Raw genomic sequence first — 24840 nt, 5'->3', positions numbered from 1 at the left:
AAATAATTCACAGAAATAAAGACACATTTCAAACATGAAATTCTTTAAAAGTATTTTAGCAATCAAGAAACATTTTTTTTGCAATGCCACTATTAAACCATGTAAAAAATAATTATCTTATTCTGAATCGCGGTAATAATCTATGCTTGACGTAAAAGGGCGTCAAAGTGTAGAGAGTATGCCTAAACAATAGGCAAATATTTTTTAAATTAGGTACTTTTTAACTAAGCGTCGCAGCGTTCTATCGGCATATTTTCATATATTAATACTTTAGCTGCACAAAATAATACTGTATCAATACATTCATATGTGTATAATTTTTCACAGAGCTGCAATAACACCACATACTCTTGTGAAAATGTGTCATATTTCACACTCCGAGCGTTACGCCATCTTTATCCGATTCTGCGCATGCGCGCGACGGGACTTTAACCTAAACGAAAGTGTCCGATCCTTGTAATATAAATCCGTATTATTATTAAACGTTTATTTTAATTCCTTAAAGTTGTGTGACCTGTGTTATACATCAGAAAAGCTATTTTTATTAGAAAACAGTGTGATGTTGTTAAACAAACAAAAAATACACAAAAACTAGTCTAAAATTTTCCCCATTGCAGAATAGGCAATGCATATCTACACCACATGCGACGCGACGTCTAATTATCTTAGTTTTAGTGGCTTCTGACCCAATCAATTAAATTCCCCTCAAGTACCTCATGCGTTTGTAAGCGCGCGAGGTCCTTTTTGATTGGATAATGCAATTAATTGATTCAAGATGGTGGAAATTTGCGAGAGAGGAGAAGCCGGCGTCCTGTTTTAATGCTTGCTACATTTTAAAGCATTTATTTGAAAGACACGTGATGACATGGTAAGAAGATGTTAGAAGCAATACCAATACTTATGTTATATGCGATGATATCCCCAAATATTTAAGAATATCTACTCCCAAATTGGGAAACAAAGGGTCAAAAATCTTGGCCAATAATCGATAAATTTGAGTGGGTTTCGAACTTGATTCAAATTATTTGTGGCAGTCTGCGAATCCTATGCCATTTGAGTATTCAATATAGGGGAAGTTATATGTTTCATTCACGTACAAAACTGTGCAATAATGTATTGAAAGGCCCCGATTTATCACATGAAAAAATAGTATAATTTGATTCAGCGGGAACAAGTCATCTCACACCCAGACACTTCAACCCTCAAATTATGAAGACACTTCAACCTCAAAACAGTTCACCCCTCGAGACACTTTACCCCCCCCCCCGATCAGTAAGACACTTCACACCTCGTTCAATATTTTTTTATTTAGTTAATAATTCAACAACAAATTAAGTTTTTATGTGTTTAAGTATTTTCATATGTTAACAAACACTAACTAAGATATTTAGCCCAATACAGGCTTGGTATAGTTTATGTCTAATAGTTATTGCTCATAAACGCCATAGGAGTTGGGCAAAAAATGCGACAGCAAATTGTTTACGTTTGTGGAATCCGCTATGGCGAGTTATATACCTTGTATATATTCTATATAAACAGGTGCTTGCTGGATGGTAATTTTATTCTTGATGGTCACGGGGTGATTATTTTATTATAATTGAACCATTATTGGCATGGCCGAACAGTGTTCCCATTCACGCACAAATGTACGTGAATCACGCATAATTTACAAAAATCACGCATGAAATTACAGCTAGGTGCGTGCATGCACGTATAAAAATTGAAGTAAAACTGCCAAAAAATTATCCGCAAATTCGAAGCACAAATCAATAATCTACTCATAAATCTCTGAAATTGTTTACAAGACCGTAATTTAATCCCATCAGTCATAACTGAGGTCATGACTCGGGTTTCCCAGCTGTTCTATTTTTAGCTCATGGACTGGTTTATAATTATTAACGACGCTTCGCGACGCTCTATATTAAAAGCAGTAACAAGTCTACATCCGGGTGATACAAATTAGCCGTCTGAAATATTAAAAAATCGCCGGAAAAGTTATTGAATATGCAACGCAATTTAAATGAATGGTTCCATAAAAGCGATTCCAGCGAAAATCGCCGACCCTTACTCAATCCTCTAGCGCAAATCAAAAACCAGGCCTTAGTGAAAATAGTGTTGAACCCCCAAAAAGAAACATTGCAAACGATTTCAGAACTCCTGGTTGTCCGAATTTTCATGGGTTAGATCACAGGAACTTGAAATTCTATCAAATAACCAATATTAATTATAATATCCAAATATACCCCCTATATACTATAAAAAAAACACAAGGAATGAAACGCCTTTTCCCCACCCGAACATAATTTACGCCGAACAAATCAACAAAACAACGGATCAAATTATTCTATCTGGCCATTTCGATAAACAATACATAAATGAATCAAATACCACCGATAACTTTTTAAAATCGCGTAGCTGTGTAGGAATTATTCAACATTTTCTGATTATTTCCTGCGATCTGAGTTTGTCGCCGACTCCATTCCGTGACGTCACTGGATTTTGAATCGAGGAGAATAATATTTATTAAAATTATTTTTAATAAGTTCCAAAAAATAACAGGTATGTATAAAACTTTTATACAAATTATTCTATGTAAATAGATTTAAACATCTTCATGTAAAACCTTTTTAAAAAATTACTTTTATAAATACATTTGAAAGGGAAACCCCAAACAAGAACGGTAAATCTTTGAAATAGTACTTTCGTTTTTAAAAAAAAATTGAGTACTCTATTTGATATGGCCCATCAAATAAATTCAGCCCTGTCGTAAGAAATAAATCAGTCATTTGTTCTAGTTTGACAGTATTTTACTTGCAAACTTGTTATTTTTGGAACTTGTTAAAAATAATATTAATAAATATTATTCTCCTCGAATCAACATCCAGTGACGTCACGAAATGGAGTCGGCGACAAACTCAGATCGTGGGAAATAATCAGAAAATGTTGAATTATTCATATATAGCTACGAAATTAAAAAAAGTTATCGGTGGTATTTGATGCATTTATGTATTGTTTATCGAAATGGCCAGATAGATTATTTTGATCCGTTGTTTTGTTGATTTGTTCGGCGTAAATTATGTTCGGGTGGGGAAAAGGCGTTTCATTCCTTGTGTTTTTTTATAGTATATAGGGGGTATATTTTGCATATTATCGTTAATAGTGATAGAATTTCAAGTTCCTGTGGTTAGATTTGACAAAGACAATGGGAAAATGTTTTGTTTAACATGCGAGACATATGAAAAAAACACTAAAAAGTGTCTGAAATCGGCGTTTACAATTGGGACTTATAATTTCCAGCGGTCAGCATTAGTTAGACACCAGAAATGCGACGATCACAATGTGTCATGCAACGCCAAAAAGCAACAATCTTACATGACTGCTGCTGTAAAAATAGTATGTGTTTAACTGACTTGCTTGTCTTTATAGTTTGTACCCCCTAAATATTCTGTGCACCCCCGAAAATATGACCTAGGGGGTACATGTACCCTCAAATTTAAATTCTAGTGGGAACACTGGCCGAACTCCTGTGATAAACGCATAGCATCATAAAAAAATCACAAAAAAATCTTTTTTTCTCGCCTTTCAAGGCTCAAGTTTTATTAAAAAAATTTTCAAATTTTCTTTTAATTTCACACTCAATCATGAAAAAAACCTCAAACAATGTAGTTATCAATTTAAATAAAATACAAACATTATTCTATTTTTTGCCTATCGGCCATACTGGATAAATAAAGTGCTTTACAGATTGATTCACAAGTTTACTAGGCAGAAAAATATATTCTTACACGCTGACGGTAGGGCATTCGGAACAATTTTGTTAAAAAATATTTCTTTTGAAACGTTTGACTCATTTAAATGCTTGCATCTGAATTAGCCAATCTTATTTCGCTCACTGTGTGACGGCCATTTGTTTATAGGCTGTATAAATAATTCAATTAAATAAGAGGATTAAATCATGATTTATCGGATGTGACAGTTTAATTATTTTGTTAAAAGGTATTTAATTTTGACTTTTGTTCATGAAGAGGTCAAAATCAATGTATTTATACGCTGATTTAAGTGTTTGTTTTTTTTTGTTCCTTCAGATTTTCTTGCGGAAAGTGGTATGGTTTTTTTATAGCAAATTTCAGTATGACTTTGCTACTCCAAAGCAAAAATACCTCAAAGCAACATCATATTAATTGTTATAGGACTATTAAATATTGTACATCTTTTAAACATAAGGACAATGTTATCTCAATCACCAATTGTAATACAAAGTACTTTCATTCATTGTGTTTAACAATTCAGTGTCTATCCTAGGATTTGGAAAAAAAGGGTAAATTTTTATCTAAAGTGAAAATTTATTACATTTGTTGATCATTTTTTCTTTATGTAAAATTTCCCTACTGCCACTGAATAGGGGGATTTTTTTAGCTCACCTGAGCTTGTTCAGGGTGAGCTTTTAGGATCGGTGAATGTCCGTCGTCCGTCCACAATTGCTTGTGAACACTCTACCGGTCGCATTTTTGCCTCAATCATCATCAAACTTGGTCAGGATGCTTATCTAGTTGAAAGCTAGGACGAGTTCGAACATGGCTCATCTCAGATGAAAAACTAGGTCACAAGAGCTAAAAATACAAAAACCTTGTGAACACTCTAGAGGTCACATTTTTGACCCAATCATCATCAAACTTGGTCAGGATGTTTGTCTAGGTGATAGCTCGGATGAGTTCAAACATGGATCATCTCGGATGAAAAAGTAGGTCACCAGGGCTAAAAATAGAAAAACCTTGTGAACACTCTAGTGGTAACATTTTTGAACCAATCTTCATCAAACTTGGTCAGATTGCTTGTCTAGTCAATTGCTTGGATGAGTTCAAACATGGGTCATCTCTGATGAAAAACTAGGTCACAGGAGCTAAAAATAGAAAAACCTTGTGAACACTCTAGTGGTCACATTTTTGACCCAATCATCATCAAACTTTATCAGGATGCTTGTTTAGATAATAGCTCGGATGAGTTCGAATATGGGTCATCTCGAATGAAAAACTAGGTCACCGGAGCTATAAATATGGAAAAGCCTTGTTAACACTCTAGCGGTCACATTTTTGCATCAATCATCATCAAACTTGGTCAAGATGCTTGTCTAGGTGATAGCTCGGATGAGTTTGAACATGGGTCATCTTGGATGAAAAAGTAGGTCACTGGAGCTAAAAATTAGAAAAACCTTGTTTACACTCTAGTGGTCACATTTTTGCATCAGTCATCATCAAACTTTGTCAAGATGTTTGTCTAGGTGATAGCTCGGATGAGTTTGAACATGGGTCATCTCAGATGAAAAACTAGGTCACCGGAGCTAAACATAGAAAAACCTTGTTAACACTCTACTGGTCACAATTTTGACTCAATTGTCATTAAACTTGGTCAGGAAACTTGTCTAGGTCATTGCTGGGAATAAATCGAACATGGGACATCTTGTTAACACTCTAGTGGCTACTGTGTTGTGATCCAAATATTCTGTTAATTGGTCTGAAAGTTTGTTTTGATGATTTCTAAGTCAAGATCGAACATGGGTCATCTTGGATGAAAAACTAGGTCACACCGCCCAAATATGGAAAAACCTTGTTAAAATTCTAGTGGTCACATTTTCGACTCAATTATCATCAAACTTGGTCAGGATGCTTGTCTAGGTAATTGCTTGGATGAGTTCGAAATCGCATGTGAAACTAGGTCACCGGAGCTAAAAATAGAAAAATCTTGTTAACACTCTAGTTGCTACTGTTTTGATCCAAGTATCCTGGAAATTGGTCTGAAAGTTTGTTTTGATGATTTCTAGGTCAAGTTTGAATATGTGTCACCTGGGTAAAAACCTAGGTCGCACTGCTCAAATATGGATAATCCTTGTTAATACTGTAGTGGTCACATTTTTGACTCACCTGTCATGAGACTTGGTCAGAATGCTTGTCTAGGTAATTGTTTGGATGAGTTTGATAAGTCAGGTGAGAGATCTAGGGCCATCATGGCCCTCTAGTTTTAATTATGAGTGAATCCCCCGTCCCCCATCCTAGAATAGACACTGATGCATGTCACCTTGATTATTCAACATGTTAATTGGTTGTTTGTTTATTCAACAGTTATCTCATGGTGGATTAGTTAATTAGGTTAAAGTGGTATTTCTAAATTAGATTAAAGTGGTATTTATGAATGAATTCATGTATGATGTTTCTATTATAACATTCAATAATAAGTCACTATTGAATACAATTATTATTTTCCACATTTCTTATTGTTGAACACAAAATTTAAAAATGAGGGGTGAAGTGTCTCAATTAAATTTCCTAAAATGAGGAGTGAACTGTCTGAGGGTGAAGTGTCTGCTAAAAAATGGCCCAGGATGAACTGTCTGAGGGTGAACTGCCTGAGGGTGAACTGTCTGTAAATCTCTTCCACAGCATTGTCAGTCATGTTTGTTTGTCCAAAGTGAAAGTAGGCCAAAATTCATATCACAACAATGCTCATGATGATAAATGATGAACAATTTGCATGTACACTTCCAGGTGTATGTTTTAAGGACTAATATAAACAAAAATAAAAATGATAACAATAAGAATATTTACCTTGTCTGTTGAATGTGCTAAATTTCTGAAGATCAAGTAAAATCCACAGGCACGAGTATCGGACCTGGGATGAAAACATATGACCTGATTGATAAAAAACCCTGTGTTCATCTTAAAAGTGCCGAAAACCAAAAAAAAATTGTAAATTATGACCCCCTTTAAAAATATACTATAAGTTAAGAGAAGGCCGGAAACTCCAGATTCGGGCCTACAAGCAAGGGATTCATATCCCGGGCCGTTGTGAAAACAGTTGGCTAGACAATTAAAAACATTTTATCACTATTTCACGTTCACATTTGGCTCATTCGTACTAAAAATCCTTGGTAGACAAAAATGCGGCACAAGGATTTGGTACGTAAACATATACATGTTTGCCAGCAGAGTATGGGTCAAAATCACTTGAATTTACTAAATAATATGACTAAATAAAATCTGTTGCAAAGTTTTTTTTAAAGGTATTTTATGATCAGAAACTGGCACAGATTTTAAATTTGACTGATTTGAGAGAGAGATGAGAAAAAAGTTTCGTATTCTTGAGGCCTGGTGAGAAATGCAAATCACTATGGCCTCTTTTATGATTGAAATTTTATTATATGTTGTCCTTTTTTGGTCTTTCAGGTTAATGGTTAAAGCGTCTTTAAATCTGTTCAGGAATTAAGACATTCAGACTTGAATCTTGCAATAAACACTTCAAATTCAAGTTTCCCAAGTTGAGTGGACTTTACACTTATTGCTTGATTGGACAGCGTAGTTTAATGAAGAAACTTGCGAAACCGCAGAACTGAAATAAAAGACAGCACCTTACACACAGCATAAAGACATAGATTGGATTTCAAATTTTGTTGGCATCATAAATTAACAGCAGAATGGCTGCTCCAGATATGGAGGTAATTAAAGAAATCCCAGGATACAAAGTGATTCTGAAAGCTGTCCTGAAGGCTCAAATACAACAATTGGTAAGTTGAAAATTTGAAAATAAAAGGTACTTATGTAAGGTTTTACAATAAATCTGCTTCTGTTTAGTTTATACATGTTTCTTTGGCTGGTTTGATTTGTAACAACATTGCATATAAATCAGACCACCTTTTCCCTATGCTCTAAAAAATTTTTTTAACTCTTGCAATCGTTTCATTAAAGTTAAAGCAAAGTTAAAGAGAAACACCACCTTGTTTATTTTTCAGGTCAACTACAATAATGTTGAAATGTAAATTTAGTTAATTATTGTTACAGGTTGAGCAGTTAGCAGAATACACATCTGAGGATTCTATAATCCTAACAGCTAGTATTCACGATGGCACACTCAGCCATCTGGGATCAGATTCTGGGAAGTCCTTCCTTGATGACCACGAGGATGTAAAGTCGCAGTTCCTTGGCTTCTGTCTTAAATGTATGTATAATATTCTTTTATCACACACCTGTGCAGCTTTTACGACTCCGTAAAAATGGTATTGCACAGTCGTGCATATATTTTGACGTGACGTCATTTGCGTGTAAACATAGCGTTAAGACCCATTAAATGTTAGCGTTATTCTAAAGGCATGTTAATGAAAAATGAGTCATTTTTACTTCAAACGATCTTTAATTTTGGAATGTGGTAAATAGAATATTAGATTCGTGAAAGTTTAATACTAAATTTATTGAACTTGTTGAATAAAATAATATTTTGCTCGCCAGAGGCTCGCATAATATAATTTTATTCAACTCGTTCAATAAATTCAGTATTAAACTAATAAACTTACACTCATTTAATATCCTCTATATATTACTCAGATATTCATATATCAAGAGCTGCTGTCATCGATAGAAAAAATATGGATTTATAGTTTTCTAGTATATTTTTCTGTCCATCAATAATTGATACACATTTTAGAAAATCACTAATTGAATATCTAGAAATTTTGAGAATTCCAATCAAAACATATGCAGAAGCATATTTCATAGCAGTGATGACAAAAAAGTCATTTTTTTTCATGCATTTCAAATTACCGACTGCCATTAAATTTTAAACTTATCTAAATTTTTACATTATGATACATGTACAAGACAAATAATGGCGTTTTGGCTTTTTTGTGGTCCCAATTTAGTGGCGGGCATTTAGATTTACCTTTGTCCGTCCGTCCGTTCTCTTTTGTGTCGCATGTAACTCAAAAAGTATTTGACCTAGAGTCATGAAACTTAACAGGAATGTTGATCAGCATGTGTAGTTGTGCACCTGGGTATTTTCGTCTGGATATTTTTAGTATTTTTAGAGTTATTGCCCTTGACTTAGTAAAATTTTGCAATTTTCAACTTTTGTCGCATGTAACTCAAGAAGTATTTGACCTAGAGTCATGAAACTTTACTGGAATGTTGATCAGCATGTGTAGTTGTGCACCTGGGTATTTTCGTCTGGATTTATTTAGTATTTTTAGAGTTATTTCCCTTAACTTAGTAAAATTTTGCAGTTTTCAACTTGTGTCGCATGTAACTCAAAAAGGATTTGACATAGAGTCATGAAACTTTACAGGAATATTGATCAGCATATTTAGTTGTGCACCTGGGTATTTTCGTCTGGATTTATTTAGTATTTTTAGAGTAATTTCCCTTGACTTAGAAATTTTTTGCAATTTTGCAACTTGTGTTGCATGTAACTCAAAAAGGATTTGACATAGAGTCATTAAACCTTAGGGGAAGGTTGCTCAGTATATTTAGTTTTGCACCCGGGGTTTCGCATGTGGATTTATCCAGTATTTGTAGAGTTATTTCCCTTGACTTAGTAAAAACCATTTCATTATGTTGTTATTTGTTCCTCGAGTGCTTGAGTTAGAATCAACCAACTTTACAGGAATAATGATCAACATCACTAAATTAAAGGAATAATGATTCACATCACTGTGAAGCTATGCACTTTGGACTTTTCATGTTGATTTTTAGCTCACCTGTCACAAAGTGACATGGTGAGCTTTTGTGATCGTTTTTCGGCCGTCCGGCGTCCGTCCGTAAACTTTTACTTTAAATGACATCTCCTCATAAACCACTAAGCCAATTTCATCCAAACTTCACAGGAATGTTCCTTTGGCGGTCACCTTTAAAAATTGTTCAAAGAATTTAATTCCATGCAGAACTCTGGTTGCCATGGCAACCGAAAGAAAAAACTTTAAATATCTTCTTTTAAAAAACCATAAGAGCTAGAGCTTAGATATTTGGCATGAAACATCTTCTAGTGAGTGTCTATCAAGTTTGTTCAAATAAAAGCCCTGGGGTCAAAATTGGCCCCGCCCTGGGGGGTCATTGATTTTCCCTATATGCATACAGTAAAAACTTAAAAAATCTTCTTTTAAAGAACTCAAAGAGCTATGGCTAAGATATTGAGCTTCAAACATGTTCTAATAGTTGTCTACCAAGTTTGTTCAAATAAAAGCCCTGGGGTCAAAATTGGCCCCGCCCTGGGGGGTCATTGATTTTCCCTATATGCATATAGTAAAAACTTAAAAAATCTTCTTTTAAAGAACTCAAAGAGCTATGGCTAAGATATTTAGCATCAAACATGTTCTAATAGGTGTCTACCAAGTTTGTTCAAATAAAAGCCCTGGGGTCAAAATTGGCACCGCCCCTGGGGTCATTGATTTTCCTTATATGTGTATAGCAAAAACTTAAAAAATCTTCTTTGAAAAAACCCAAATAGCTATAGTTTAGATATTAAGCACGAAACATCTTTTAGTGAGTGTCTACAAAGTTTGTTCAAATAAAAGACCTGGGGTCCGGTCAAAATTGGCCCCGTCCCGGGGGTCATTGATTTTCTTTATATGTGTATAGCAAACACTTAAAATCTTCTTTGAAAAAAAACCAATGAGCTAGATCTTAGATGTTTAGCATGAAACATCTTCTTATGGGTGTCTACCAAGTTTGTGCAAATAAAAGCCCTTGGGTTAAATTGGCCCTGGAATGTTGGGGGGATGGGGGTTGGGGGGCCTATATACAGGTGAGCGACCTCAGGGCCATCATGGCCCTCTTGTTTTCAGTTTTGTTAGAGTTATTGCGCTTGACTTACAGTAATATAAATTTGCAATTTTCAACTTGTATGTGCATAGCTCAAAAATAATTCACTTGTAGTTCTGAAAGTTTACAAGAATGTTGGTCAGCATGTGTACTTATGCACCTTGGGGTTTGCTTATGGATTTATTCAGTATTTGTAAAGTTATTGCCCTTTACTTAGTAAAAGATTTTTAGTTTTCAAAAAATATTTGACTTAGAGTCATAAGATTGACAGAACAGTGGCGCGGTGGGGGCACCCGTTTCCTATGGACACATTTCTAGTTTTTCACAATACTAACAGACCTATTTACAGTGTCTATTTGAATTACATAAATAGCCAAGGAATACCTGATGAAAAGTTATCTGTCCAGTATTGTGAATGATATCTATCTTGCAAATGCTAAAACATTACAAGTTAGGCCATTTTTAGACTGCTAGTGTATTGCTATGAGAGAGCTAAATACAAATTAATCAATTTGTGGTGTTTGTTGTTCCGTCCGTTTCCATGGTGTCTACTCTATGAATACTATATAGCCCTTGAAGGATTGTCTTCAAACTGGGCTTTAATGTTGACCTCAAGAACCCATGCCACTGCTGTGCCAGCTCAAAGTCAAGGCCACCCTTGGAGGTCAAAGGTCAAATATGAGACAACTTGTTTTCCGCTCTAGAAATGCTTTACCCCTTGAAGGATTTCCTTAAACTTGGCTCAAACTTGGATTTCCTTAAACTTGGCAATAATAAGTTAACTTGCAGAACCATTGCAGCAACTGTGTAGGCTTAATACCATTTGGGGGGCACCCTTACAAGTCTAGAATAAGACAGTATTGTGTCCCCTCTTCACATGAGACATTTTCTCAAACTTGGCTCAAATGTTCATCTCAACATTGAAATTTTCCCAAAAGTAACAATAAATTACACAACAAATTTTCTTGTGTGATATAGATCACTACTGTGTTGCTGTAGTTTTGAGTATGTGAGCCTTTTCCAACTTTTTTGGGAAAAGACCTTTCAAATTGGGAAAGTTATGCAGCATTTGAGAAATACGAAGGTGTTGGAAAAAAACATAATAACAACAATTTTTTCATTTATTTAGTAGCAGTTGGGATTTTAAACTGAATTTGGAATAAGTCTCATAATGCACTTGGTGATAGGGTAAAAGTGCCACAAGTAGCAAAGTGATACCAATTAGTAATTTATCAATCAAATAAATGCAAGACTTTTTTTGTAGCTTTTTATGAGATTTTGCCATGTTGTCAAAATCGAGATGTATTAATTACAGTACTACTGTAGGCACCAGTCATGAGAATGAGCATCCACCAATCCAAGAAGTTCGAACTGTTCCAACTTTTGAGACAAATTTTATATTGATCTTACAGTTATATGATCTTACATATTAATATAGGTCTTGTTAAAGGTACTTTTTGAACAAGTTATTTAGTGCTGAATTCCCAATTTAACCCTGAGGCCATTTTACCCAAAATAGCTGGAAAAGGAACTTAACTTGAAAACAGAGCACTATGATTTTGGTTTAGCACTACTGATCCTTTCTGAGTATTTATTCATTATAATTTATTATTGCAGATCATCATAAGAAGAAGCAGGAACAAGAACAGAAAGAACGAGAGGAAGCTATGCGTAAAGCTGCAGCGGCAGCAGCAGTTGCTGCTAATACATACAGTCCTCGTCACTACATGCCAACGCGTTCCCCTCGACATCCATCGCCGAGGTTCATGGGAGCTCGGCATCCGTTACGGTCACCAAATCAAAGACATCAACCCTATCCAATCACAAGGCCAATAAGAGCAGCAGCTATGCCAGTTAGTTCTCCTAGTCCATTAAAATCACCTAATAAACTTGACGGACAAATTATAAAAATTGAACCGGAGGACAGCAATGACGAATCATCCAATCAAGATTCTGCTGCGCCGGAATCGGACATTAACGCTCAAAGTTCTAGTCAGTCTCCATCAAACGCACCTTCAACTCCATCAAAAGTGAAATCTGAATCCGGTGAAAAGGATGACGATGCCAAATCAGAATCTTCAAACTCAACCATTCCAAATGAACCTCCAGCAGAAGGACTTAGTTTAGACTCAGACTTGTCAAATTTGATCTCAGGAAATAACCAGGAGCAAAGTTCAGAGACAGCTAGTGAAATGGACCCAAATGTTAGTGTTAAATTAGAAGCTTTAACTGAAAATGAGATGGAGTTAGAAATAACGGGCGTAGAGCCCGGTAGACCTATGGTGCCCCAGGATAACTGGGATCCTAGTGTTTCCATGGGTATGAACTATGATCCAACTGGTGCTACGGGAAACCCAGGTGATATGACAGCTCAAGGATACAGTAAGTGTTATTTCTTATCATTGTTTCTTGACTGTGTCTCATTCTTGGAAATAGTTCTAAGTTTTGCATTTCGAAACACAAAATATATCAATTTAATAAGCAATAATTCTTCATTCCCCCCCATCACCACATACTTCCCCCACCTGAGAAGAAAAAAGTTTGGATATTTTTTTGTCTCAAAAAAAAACTTTATATTGTTTTAATATTAATCTTCATTTTCATTGTATAACCAAAAAGCAAAGACAGTTTCTTCATAGGTACTGGCCTGCTTGTTTCGACTGTAAGCTCAGTGAGCTCATAAAGTATCGTCCAGAACAAGTGTCAGTCTGTTTTTGTCTCAGATCCTCAGTAAAATGTAGGATGATGAATTAAATAAGCATTAATTAGAATAATGCTAAATCTGTTGCAATACTTGACAAAAGTAATGCATTGTTAATGCATTAGCATTCAAATTTAATTCGCCCTGTGTCTGTTTGTGAAAGAACTATTTGTTTGTACTAAGGGCTATGACCGAATTCTGTAGTTGTGACTGAACTCTGCAGTACTGTTGTGGTGTCTAAAGACTAATAGTGTATAAAAAAAGTTACTTTAAATGCAAGCGTACACCTACATCGCTGACTTTGTAGCTTGATGCAAACCTTTTTCCCGTCCTTTTGAAGGTTGACCGGTTTTCAATCACAAGAAACTATAATTTTTCTGGAAATTCTGTCAAAATTCACATTTGGTCTTTTGTCCCGACTTGTTTTACTTATAGTCCCAACTAGCAGCCATTCCAGGACTGATTTGGTATAAATATATGGTCAGATTTTTAGGCTTTCATGTATATATTTATTTACACTGTCAAAATGAAACTTGAAACTAAAGTCTGGATGAGTCACAGTCTATATAATCTACATGTTTGTGTTCAAATGTTGACATGGCTAAATGAAAACCCGGTCTAATCTTTCCATACTTGTATATTTATTTTTTTTACTAACATTAGTTTCTTTATCATGCTATTGAAAAATGTCGTATAATGCCTAAATTTGATCTGTCACGTATACATACTAATGTAGATTAGACTGGTGCAAAATTTTTCTGTTGATCAAAATTCTGATATATTTATATGATTTTTTATTTCATTACAAATTTATAGTAAAAGTACTTGTAATAAAAGAAATTTGATTGATTTTTAACCATTTTGAAGGCCTATGTTAACGTTTTACAAACATGTAGATTGTATCAAAGCAGGCAAAGTGTCTGGTGAAAGCTTTTTTTTGCTATGACTAATACTGTCACATTAAACATTTTCATATAAAAATATAAATTTTAAAGCTTTCACCAAATACTTCTGTCCAATGTTTTTATTCTCTTGTTTTATATACATAAAAGATATGTCTGTATTTCATATGCTGTTTTTGTTACTACAAGCCCTGTTTTAAAAAGTTAATTATCAGGGTGGTTTGCAATATTATATTAAAAAAAACTGAAATAAAACTGTTGATTTTTAAACACACCAATATCGAGAAAGCACTTTACCTTTTTCCCATTGAGTTTGAAGGTCTTTTCATTATGGTCCATATGAAACAAATTGTCAATTCCTATATAAATAAGGTGTCACAACTTTTTTCTCCCAGATGGGTGGCATTTAGTTAACTTACTGAATTGTCTGTACATCTGTTTGTCAATGTTCATGGCTATGAAATTCATGAATTGATTTCAAAATACATGTTACTTTCCATAAGCATCTAGCACATTTTTGTACAGTGTGTTTGTCTTCCCATTTTCCGGCTTAGCTTAATAGGGAGAGCTTCAGATTAGTAATCCAGGGTTGTTCAATGCTGGGGCAAGTCATGATTTCACTGTGACAATTGATTTATGACATGGAATCTAATGGTCATTTGTTTCTTGCTGCTGATTTAGAAATTATGTTTGTTTAAAAGTTGGTCACTTGCGGTCAAATTGGTTAGTACTGGTTAGTTACCCAAGAAAACTTGCTAGGGAGGATTGACTGTCAAGATATGACCAAAAACTGTGTTAAGAATCTGTGTTAAAAAGCCTTAAAAACAAAGAATCGTGATATGTGTGACCTAGATTATAGGTCAAAAGTTAAGGTCACTCTTGATCTCTTGAAGTTTTTCATTGTTGGTCATGTCAGGTCAGCTATTCTGTCATTCCTGAATCAATTTTGAAAATAAAAACCTATTCATAAAATTCAATGCATGCATTTGACATGATGATTACATGTTGAGCTCAAGAGCCAGGTCTCAAGGTCATAGATCAAGGCCACATTGTGTACTTCCAGGGCCCTCAATCCAATTTGGGGGAAGCGGGTCGCTACCCTCAGCAGGGGGAATTTTGGTGTTTGGGGGGAATTTTTCTCTTTTTCTTTTATGGTCAAATATCAAATAAACTTATTTAAATATCAGCTGTTTTTTATTTACATGCATATTATTTTTTTAAACAAGAGCTGTCTGTATGACAGCACGCTCGACTATTCTAAGTGCTTGATAGTAAAAGAGCATTGGTAATGTTAAATTTTTTAAGTTCACAAAAGGGCTTATTTTTTTTTATAAATTCATGTTATAGGCCTTAGAGAGAGTCTAATTATACAGTATTGGCTTGATTATTCGGAAGGTAATGTCACAAGGGTGTTTTATTGAGTATAATAATACTAATTAACTATGAATACATAAATTTGACAGAAAAGGTACAAAGGCTTGTTATTAAGATGTTTTATCAAGTAAATCACTGCTTTATTATCATGGATGCATAAAATTGTCCCAAAAAAGGCACAAACCCTTCAGTAGTTATTGAGATAACAGCTTACAAGCAAAACTTTACCATGAATTTCTAAGTTGAAAAAGTGGAGAAAAAGCAGCCTAAATGCAAGATAGAATTATGGATCTTTGTTAGTGACCTACAATTATGACCCTTAATGCATATGTGAAGTTTTAAATAAATATCTTTAATAGTTATTGAGAAATGTAAAACTTGCATGTAAACATTAACCAAGAGACTAAGTAGAAAAGGGGATATGAATCAGCCTTAATGCAAGATAGAGTTATGGAACTTGGTCAGTGACATACAATTATGACCCTCCAATTATGACCCGACGTGCATAAGTAAATATCTTTGAAGACCTTCAACCTTTAACCTTTAACCAAAATTTCTAAGTTTCAAAGGGGCAAATAATTCTGCAAATATTGCAGGCAGAGTTATGCAATTTTGCAAACTGATGTACATTGTTACTATAAAAAAGTATTTTAAATTTCAATTGAATATCTCAAACAGTAATTGAGATATTTGACTTTACAAAAAAACTTTAACCAAAATTTCTAAGTTCCAAAGGGGCATTATTCTGTCAATATTGTAGGCAGAGTTATCCAACTTGTCAATCTGATGTACCTCGTTATTATAAATAATAAATGAGTATTGTAAATTTCAATTGAATATCTCAAGCAATAAGTGAGATATTTGACTTTACAAAAAACTTTAACCAAAATTTCTAAGTTAAAAAGGGGCATAATTCTGTCATTATTGTAGGCAGAGTTATGAAACTTGTCAATCTGATGTACCTTGTTACTATAAATAAGTATTGTAAGTTTCAATTGAATATCTCAAGCAATAAGTGAGATATTTGACTTTACAAAAAACTTTAACCAAAATTTCTAAGTTAAAAAGGGGCATAATTCTGTCATTATTGTAGGCAGAGTTATGAAACTTGTCAATCTGATGTATCTTGTTACTATAAATAAGTATTGTAAGTTTCAATTGAATATCTCAAGTAATAAATGAGATATTTGACTTTACAAAAAACTTTAACCAACGCAGACGCCGACGCGGACGCTGACGCCGACGCCGGGGCGACTACAATAGCTCTCTATTCTTTGAATAGTCGAGCTAAAAAAATCCAAAATAGGTAACACTAAACTGTTCAGAAGTAATTGATAAGATTTGAAGAAAAGTTTTTAACTCCTTAAACCATCAGATCTTTATGCTGCTTAGCTTTCTTTATGATTCACCCCCCCCCCCCCAAAAAAAAATAAAATAAAAAAAATAAGCATTTAGAAACACATTCAGACAAATGTCTCTATTTCCAGTATGATCAATACATGGACCTAAAGTAAATTCTATTCATAAACTACATTTCTAGTGTTAAGCTTCCTTTTCTTGACTTTGTAAAACATTCGTAAAAATCGGCATCGCGAAAATATGTGACAAAATTAATGCAAATTTGTTTGTTTTCTGTTTACACATCCAGGATTCTAGTTGTTTCTGATGTCAATTATATAAAATTAAATTGATTGTTTATTATAAGATCATTTTTCATCAGTTATTTAATAAAGTATCATGAAAACAAAACTTACAAGTTTGTAATTTACGGCAAAATTTACCGTGGTTGATGTAACATTTGAAGACAAAAAAAAAATGATTTCATGAATAAACAATTTGAAATCAAATTGTTGGTAGGAATTGTGATTTTTTCTGCATATTTCTGTTGAAATTTTAGCATTTTTACAGGATGAAAGGTCAATATGTGACGGTAGATTTTGGGGGATAAAACAAACGGAAACGTGCAGACATGTACTGTACGATATTCCATTTACTAAATAGACGTCAAATAGATGGGTTTTAATTTTCAAAAACATAATTAGTTTTCATTTTTTCTCTTTAACACTTTATATGTTTTGAGGGGGAATTTTTACCTCTGTTAGGGGGAAAAAAACATACTATTTTGGTGGGGGACTGCGGCCGAATATCGGCCGCAGATTTGGTTGATCGAGGGCCCTGACTTCCAAAGTCTAATTAATGAATTTTTCATAAAAAGGCATTGGTGGTCATGGCAGATCAACTATTCTGTCATTCCTGGTGGAATTTTAAAATGGCTTTGAACACAAATATGTGTTTGACATGATGACAAAAGTGCCACATACCAAGATTCAGGTCTCCAGCTGAAAGGTCAAAGTCGTGTTTGTACAGTATGTTTACAGTTGTGTCCAGTCAATTATTCTGTATTTCCTTGATGGATATAAAAACTTGAATAAATGTGTCCGACATGGATGGGAAAAAAAGGTCATCAGCAAAAAGGTCAAGGTTACAATTGTACATCCAAAGTTTGGATCGTGAAATTAAAATGAAATATGATTGTGTATGAATGGTACCGTAGTGTCTGGTTCATGATTTTGTCATTCATGGAGGGATCATAGTGTAGCATATTGAGTGGATGTGTCTTGGGCAAAAGCAAGGCCTTTAACTCAAAGGTCAAGGTCACACTAATTTTAATTATCATTTCATTCAAGTTCTTTCATGTTCTTATCTGGTCAACAATCCTGTCATTTATTGGTGGATTTTGAAATAACTTAGAATAAATGTGTTGCTTATCATTGCAAGAATTTTATGCTTTTTATGAGTTTCATTCAACTGTATTAATTACTAAATTGGATTAATAAGTGTATCATGCATGGGCATTGTAGAAACAAAGTAGCATATTGAAAACATTGATTATATTGTTCTATTTTACAAATGTGCTGAACCAAAAATGCATATTTAATACGAAATGTTTTTATACACTTACTATATGAAAATTGTGACCTTGTGATGACCTATATTGTTTTGTCACACTGGTGACACCCATATATATGCACAATTCTGACCATTTTGAAATACAATATATGCTAAATTAATATAATTCCTGCTCTGTGTAAAATGTATGTTATATTACCTCCACACGAAAAAGGTATTTATTACACATATGCTGCTAAATATATGCCTAGACAGAGTGTTCAGCCTTAGCTTAGGAAATGGATTTATCCAAAGAAAAATGGTCTTAAATTACTGATAAAAACTTGAGAGAGCATTGTGACAGCTATATGTACTTGGAAAAGCATTTTAAGGGATCTTGGTGTCGCACATAGATAAAATTTCTAATTAAGACACCAGTAAATGAATGAATATGATGTAATTTATGTTAATAAGGGCGTAGGTGCTCACAAGCACAGTGAAGCTTAGATAAGACTGATACAAGTTCCAAGTTAAGAAAGAGCAAGTTTTAATTAATGTATGTGAATGAGTAAGACATTGTTTGCTCCTCATTGGTGTTATTAAGAGCATTAGTGAACTTTGACCCTTTTGTGGAAATGAGATTACAATTTGGAAACAAATTCAGATAAACATTTTATAATGTGACATGAAGACCAAAGTTTGTCTGCTGATTGGAGTTTAAAAAGGTAGGTGTTTCAGTATGAATTTTGATTAATGTCAGACTTCCATATTACCAAATTTCTGGTCTCAAAATGAAAATGCAAAAGTCATGTTGTTACAATGTATTATCTATTATATACTTTTTTTTATACAGAATGAATGTATTTGTAGGTGATTTATGATATAAAAAAGCTGTATTACAGTAAATATTCTAGCATTTGCCAATTAAGGCGCTTTCAGATGGTTTACAACCCAACCCCAACTGTAAAAGAAACTATATTATTTTATTACGTATGCCTGAAACCATATTTTTACAGATATTTGACAGACAAGCAAAGCTCTGTGATACGATATAACTTTAGCACATTGATAATATTGATGTATTAAAAGATCATTCAGAAATTAACTCAGTAACAATTATCCACTGCTAAGTATCTTTTTAGCTCACCTGAGCATGCTAAAAATAGAAAAACCTTGTTAACACTCTAGCGGTCACATTTTTGCATCAATCATGATCAAACTTGGTCAAGATGCTTATCTAGTTGTTAGCTCGGATGAGCTTGAACATGGGTCATCTCGGATGAAAAAGTAGGTCACCTGAGCTAAAAATAGAAAAAACCCTGTTAACACTCTAGCGGTCACATTTTTGCATCAATCATCATCAAACTTGGTCAAGATGCTTGTCTGGGTGATAGCTCGGATGAGTTCGAACATGGGTCATCTCGGATGAAAAAGTAGGTCACCATAGCTAAAAATAGAAAAACCTTGTTAACACTCTAGCGGTCACATTTTTGTATCAGTCATCATCAAACTTGGTCAAGATGCTTGTCTAGTTGAAAGCTCGGATGAGTTCGAACATGGGTCATCTCGGATGAAAAACTAGGTCACTGGAGCTAAAAATAGAAAAACCATGTTAACACTCTAGAGGTCACAATTTTGCTTCAATCATCATCAAACTTGGTCAGGATGTTTGTCTAGGTGATAGCTCAGATGAGTTTGAACATGGGTCATCTTGGATGAAAAAGTAGGTCACCGGAGCTAAAAATAGAAAAAACCTTGTTAACACTCTAGCGGTCACATTTTTGCATCAATCATCATCAAACTTGGTCAAGATGCTTGTCTAGGTGATAGTTCGGATGAGTTCGAACATGGGTCATCTCGGATGAAAAAGTAGGTCACCATAGCTAAAAATAGAAAAACATTGTTTACACTCTAGCGGTCACATTTTTGCATCAGTCATCATCAAACTTGGTCAAGATGCTTGTCAAGTTGAAAGCTCGGATGAGTTCGAACATGGGTCATCTCGGATGAAAAAGTAGGTCACCGCAGCTAAAAATAGAAAAACATTGTTAACACTCTAGCGGTCACATTTTTGCATCAGTCATCATCAAACTTGGTCAAGATGCTTGTCAAGTTGAAAGCTCGGATGAGTTCGAACATGGGTCATCTCGGATGAAAAAGTAGGTCACCGGAGCTAAAAATAGAAAAACCTTGTTAACACTCTAGCTGTCACATTTTTGCATCAATCATCATCAAACTTGATCAAGATGCTTGTCTAGGTGATAGCTCGGATGAGTTCGAACATGGGTCATCTCGGATGAAAAGCTAGGTCACTGGAGCTAAAAAAAGAAAAACCTTATTAACACTCTAGTCACAATTTTGACTCTATTGTCATCAAACTTGGTCAGGAAACTTGACTAGGTCATTGCTGGGAATAAATCGAACATGGGTCATCTCGGATGAAAAACTAGGTCACAGGAGCTAAAAATAGAAAAATCTTGTAAACACTCTAGTGGCTACTGTTGTGATCCAAATATACTGTTAATTGGTCTGAAAATTTGTTTGGATGAGTTTGATAAGTCAAGATCGAACATGGGTCATCTTGGATGAAAAACTAGGTCACACCGCCCAAATATGGAAAAACCTTGTTAACATTCTAGTGGTCACATTTTCGACTCAATTATCATCAAACTTGGTCAGGATGCTTGTCTAGTTAATTGCTTGGATGAGTTCAAAATTGCATGTGAAACTAGGTCACCGGAGCTAAAAATAGAAAAATCTTGTTAACACTCTAGTTGCTACTGTTTTGATCCAAGTATCTTGGAAATTGGTCTGAAAGTTTGTTTTGATGATTTCTTGGTCAAGTTTGAATATGTGTCACCTGGGTAAAAAACTAGGTCGCACTGCTCAAATATGGATAACACTGTAGTGGTCACATTTTTGACTCACCTGTCATGAGACTTGGTCAGAATGCTTGTCTAGGTAATTGTTTGGATGAGTTTGATAAGTCAGGTGAGCGATCTAGGGCCATATCATGGCCCTCTTGTTTAGGGATACTGGAAAATGCAAATCTCTTCTTAGATTTTTATTTATTTATTTTTTTCCTTTAAGCATTTTACATAATGGCCATCTGATAACTAGAGGCAAATGGTAGAATATTTACTATATATTAAACTGGCTAGTCCTTCAACTTTTTCAAGACAATGTCTATTAAAAATTCTGCAATAGATATATAGCTAATAAAACTGGATGGTGTCAATATTTGTGTTTAAAAGAGATACAACTGAGAGTACACTGTAACAGTTGTTTCAGATTTCTTTTAAATATATTCTATTATGTCATCGTATTTTGTTAAGAGAATAAATTGTGCCTTGTTTGAAATTGTTAATTAATATGTTTTGTAAAGTATTTACTTATATTGCAAAGTATGATATTTAATTTTTCGCGATGTCGTTATTGTAAAGTGTTTCAGATGTTAACGTATATTTTTATGTCTTTAAGTTATATGTGAAAAATGTCATTGTCTTGATCTGTTGAATAGCTTAAATTATAACTTATATATATAATGATAGTGCGCAAAGCACATAAACTTACTGCAATTTTAATTGATAGTGCGCAAAGCACATAAACTTACTGCAATTTTTATTGATAGTGCGCAAAGCACATAAACTTACTGCAATTTTGATTGATAGTGCGCAAAACACATAACTTACTGCAGTTTTGATATAGGAAAGATACAATTTTGAGACTGATTGTTTGAATTTCTGATTTTGTGTTGCTATTGACAACTGGTGTGATTGTTTTACAAGGAGGAGAAATGATTAATTGCCATAAAAATGTATGATATCAGGGATGATGATGTTGACATTATTGAAGGTAAATACATATGGTTGTCCTATTGTTGAACATTTATGTCAATAATTATATATTGTTATATAATAAGTGTTGAAAGTATTGAAGGTAAACAGAGCTAATCCTCCTAGTGTTGCAAGCTGAACATTTGTGTCAATAATTATAAATTGTTACAATTAGTGTTGACATTATTGAAGGTAACACTGATAGTAGTACTATTGTTGCAAGTTGTGTAAGGGTTGTCAATAGGAGGCTGCTGCAGGCCTAAATTAGTGTCTCAGGCCACCTCCAAAACTTGGAAAACACTTGTTTTACATGATCAAGCCAAAAATGACTACCACAATTCAAAATTGACCGTCTCAGAAAAATTGTAAAGACAACGTTGCTGTTCCTGTATTGTTATAATTAGTTATAATATTGAAGGTAAACACTTACAGTTATCATATTGTTGTGAAAACTAACAATTTCATATGTATGGGCAACACTGAGCAAGTTGTTAATTGTCCCTATAGTTACGAGTTATAATAGTCTTGGACAGTATAATGAAATTGCCAAATGAACTTCCTGTAATATTTTCAAGTTATTCAGATGTTATTCCAGGGTTTGTGTGTAATTTGATGGATTTATTGTTTTTCTGCTGATAGTAGCTAGTGTATATTATAACTTAATACCTTTAACCTGTGTTTTGACCCTTTCACAGTCATCTTAAGCTACATCAAAAAAGGGCTTAAATTTTTTTATTATATTTAGCTTTGTAATAAGTTTGATAGTGTAATATGATGACTTGAACTTTTAAGTGTGTTGGCTGTAACTGATTCTACCCATGTAGCCAGTGCAGACCAAGAACACCCAGTACACCCATGCTGTATGATCTTGGTCGACACTTTTCCCTATTTTGTCAGTTGTTATTTTTCATTTGATAGTTTTTTCCAAATTAATAGATGGACAAGCCCAAAGTCCATCTAAGATATTTGGCACAATATGGGTAAAAGAGATTTGATCTTGACCTCAGAGGTCAAATTATTAGGGGTGGTAATGAGTGACAGGCTAATCAGTACTAGATTGAAGGTTTTATTATCGGTAAACACCATAAGACCTTGACCTGTAAATGACTTTGACAATGAAGGTCAAATTATTATATTTTGCTCGAATTGCATTGTTGGGCAAATTTGAATCATACTTGACTAAACAACACTTATGACAACATTGATGCGTAAATATTTCAAGGATGACATTTATCTATAAATGACACCTTGATTGTCAAGGTCAAATACGGAACTAGGTCAGATGCAGAACTTAAATGAAATTTAAGTACAATAATGATGTTGTCTTTGAAAAGCCTTTACCACATTGTTCTACCTCTGATGTATTTGCCTTTTGATATATGCACAAGTTGAGCGTGACCCCCACTTGCTATTGCTCTTGTTATACCCCCACAAACGAAGTTTAGGGGGGGGTATATAGGAGTCAGCTTGTCGGTCGGTCGGTCGGTCCGTCGGTCGGTCCACATCATGGTTTCCGGACGATAACTAGAGTTTGGAATGAGGTATTGTAATCAAACTTGGTATATAGCAACCTTATGTGAAAACTCCGGTTGGTATTGCATTTGGACCCCCTGGGGTCAAGGTCAAGGTCACCGTTACGAAAAAATGGAAAAATGGTTTCCGGACAATAACTACAGTTAGGAATGAGATATTGTTATCAAACTTGGTGTATAGCAAGCTTATATGAAGACCTGGGTTGGTATTGCATTTGGACTCCCTGGGGTCAAGGTCAAGGTCACCGTTACTAAAAATAGAAATATGGTTTCCGGACAATAACTAGAGTTAGGAATGAGATATTGTTATCAAACTTGGTGTATAGCAAGCTTATATGAAGACCTGGGTTGGTATTGCACAAACGAAGTTTAGGGGGGGTATATAGGAGTCAGCTTGTCGGTTGGTCGGTCCGTCCGTCGGTCGGTCCACATCATGGTTTCCGGACGATAACTAAGAGTTTGGAATGAGGTATTGTAATCAAACTTGGTATATAGCAACCTTATGTGAAAACTCCGGTTGGTATTACATTTGGACCCCCTGGGGTCAAGGTCAAGGTCACCGTTACTAAAAATAGAAAAATGGTTTCCGGACAATAACTACAGTTAGGAATGAGATATTGTTATCAAACTTGGTGTATAGCAAGCTTATATGAAGACCTGGGTTGGTTTTTTGCATTTGGACCCCCTGGGGTCAAGGTCAAGGTCACCGTTACTAAAAATAGAAATATGGTGTCCGGACAATAACTAGAGTTAGGAATGAGATATTGTTATCAAACTTGGTGTATAGCAAGCTTATATGAAGACCTGGGTTGGTATTGCATTTGGACCCCCTGGGGTCAAGGTCAAGGTCACCGTTACTAAAAATAGAAAAATGGTTTCCGGACAATAACTTGAGTTAGGAATGAGATATTGTAATCAAACTTGGTGTATAGCAAGCTTATATGAAGACCTGGGTTGGTATTGTTTTTGGACCCCCTGGGGTCAAGGTCACCGTTACTAAAAATAGAAAAATGGTTTCCGGACAATAAC

General features: G+C 34.5%; 1 protein-coding gene across 1 annotated transcript in view; it reads left to right on the top strand.

Annotated features, from left to right (window-relative positions):
* Positions 1 to 723: 723 nt before the first annotated feature.
* LOC132736315 (zinc finger protein 84-like) overlaps positions 724 to 24840 on the top strand; it is a 73527-nt gene continuing 49410 nt past the window's right edge. The window contains exons 1-4 of the mRNA XM_060723426.1: positions 724 to 868; positions 7218 to 7555; positions 7830 to 7986; positions 12195 to 12959. Of these exons, the coding sequence (XP_060579409.1) occupies positions 7466 to 7555; positions 7830 to 7986; positions 12195 to 12959 (1012 nt within the window). The 5' untranslated portion in view covers positions 724 to 868; positions 7218 to 7465. The remainder of the gene's footprint in view (positions 869 to 7217; positions 7556 to 7829; positions 7987 to 12194; positions 12960 to 24840) is intronic.

The sequence above is a fragment of the Ruditapes philippinarum genome, unplaced genomic scaffold, assembly GCF_026571515.1.
Source record: "Ruditapes philippinarum isolate M1 unplaced genomic scaffold, ASM2657151v2 ctg3034_1_1_1_1, whole genome shotgun sequence".
Taxonomy (NCBI): domain Eukaryota; kingdom Metazoa; phylum Mollusca; class Bivalvia; order Venerida; family Veneridae; genus Ruditapes; species Ruditapes philippinarum.
This window is presented reverse-complemented; position numbering and strand designations above follow the sequence as displayed.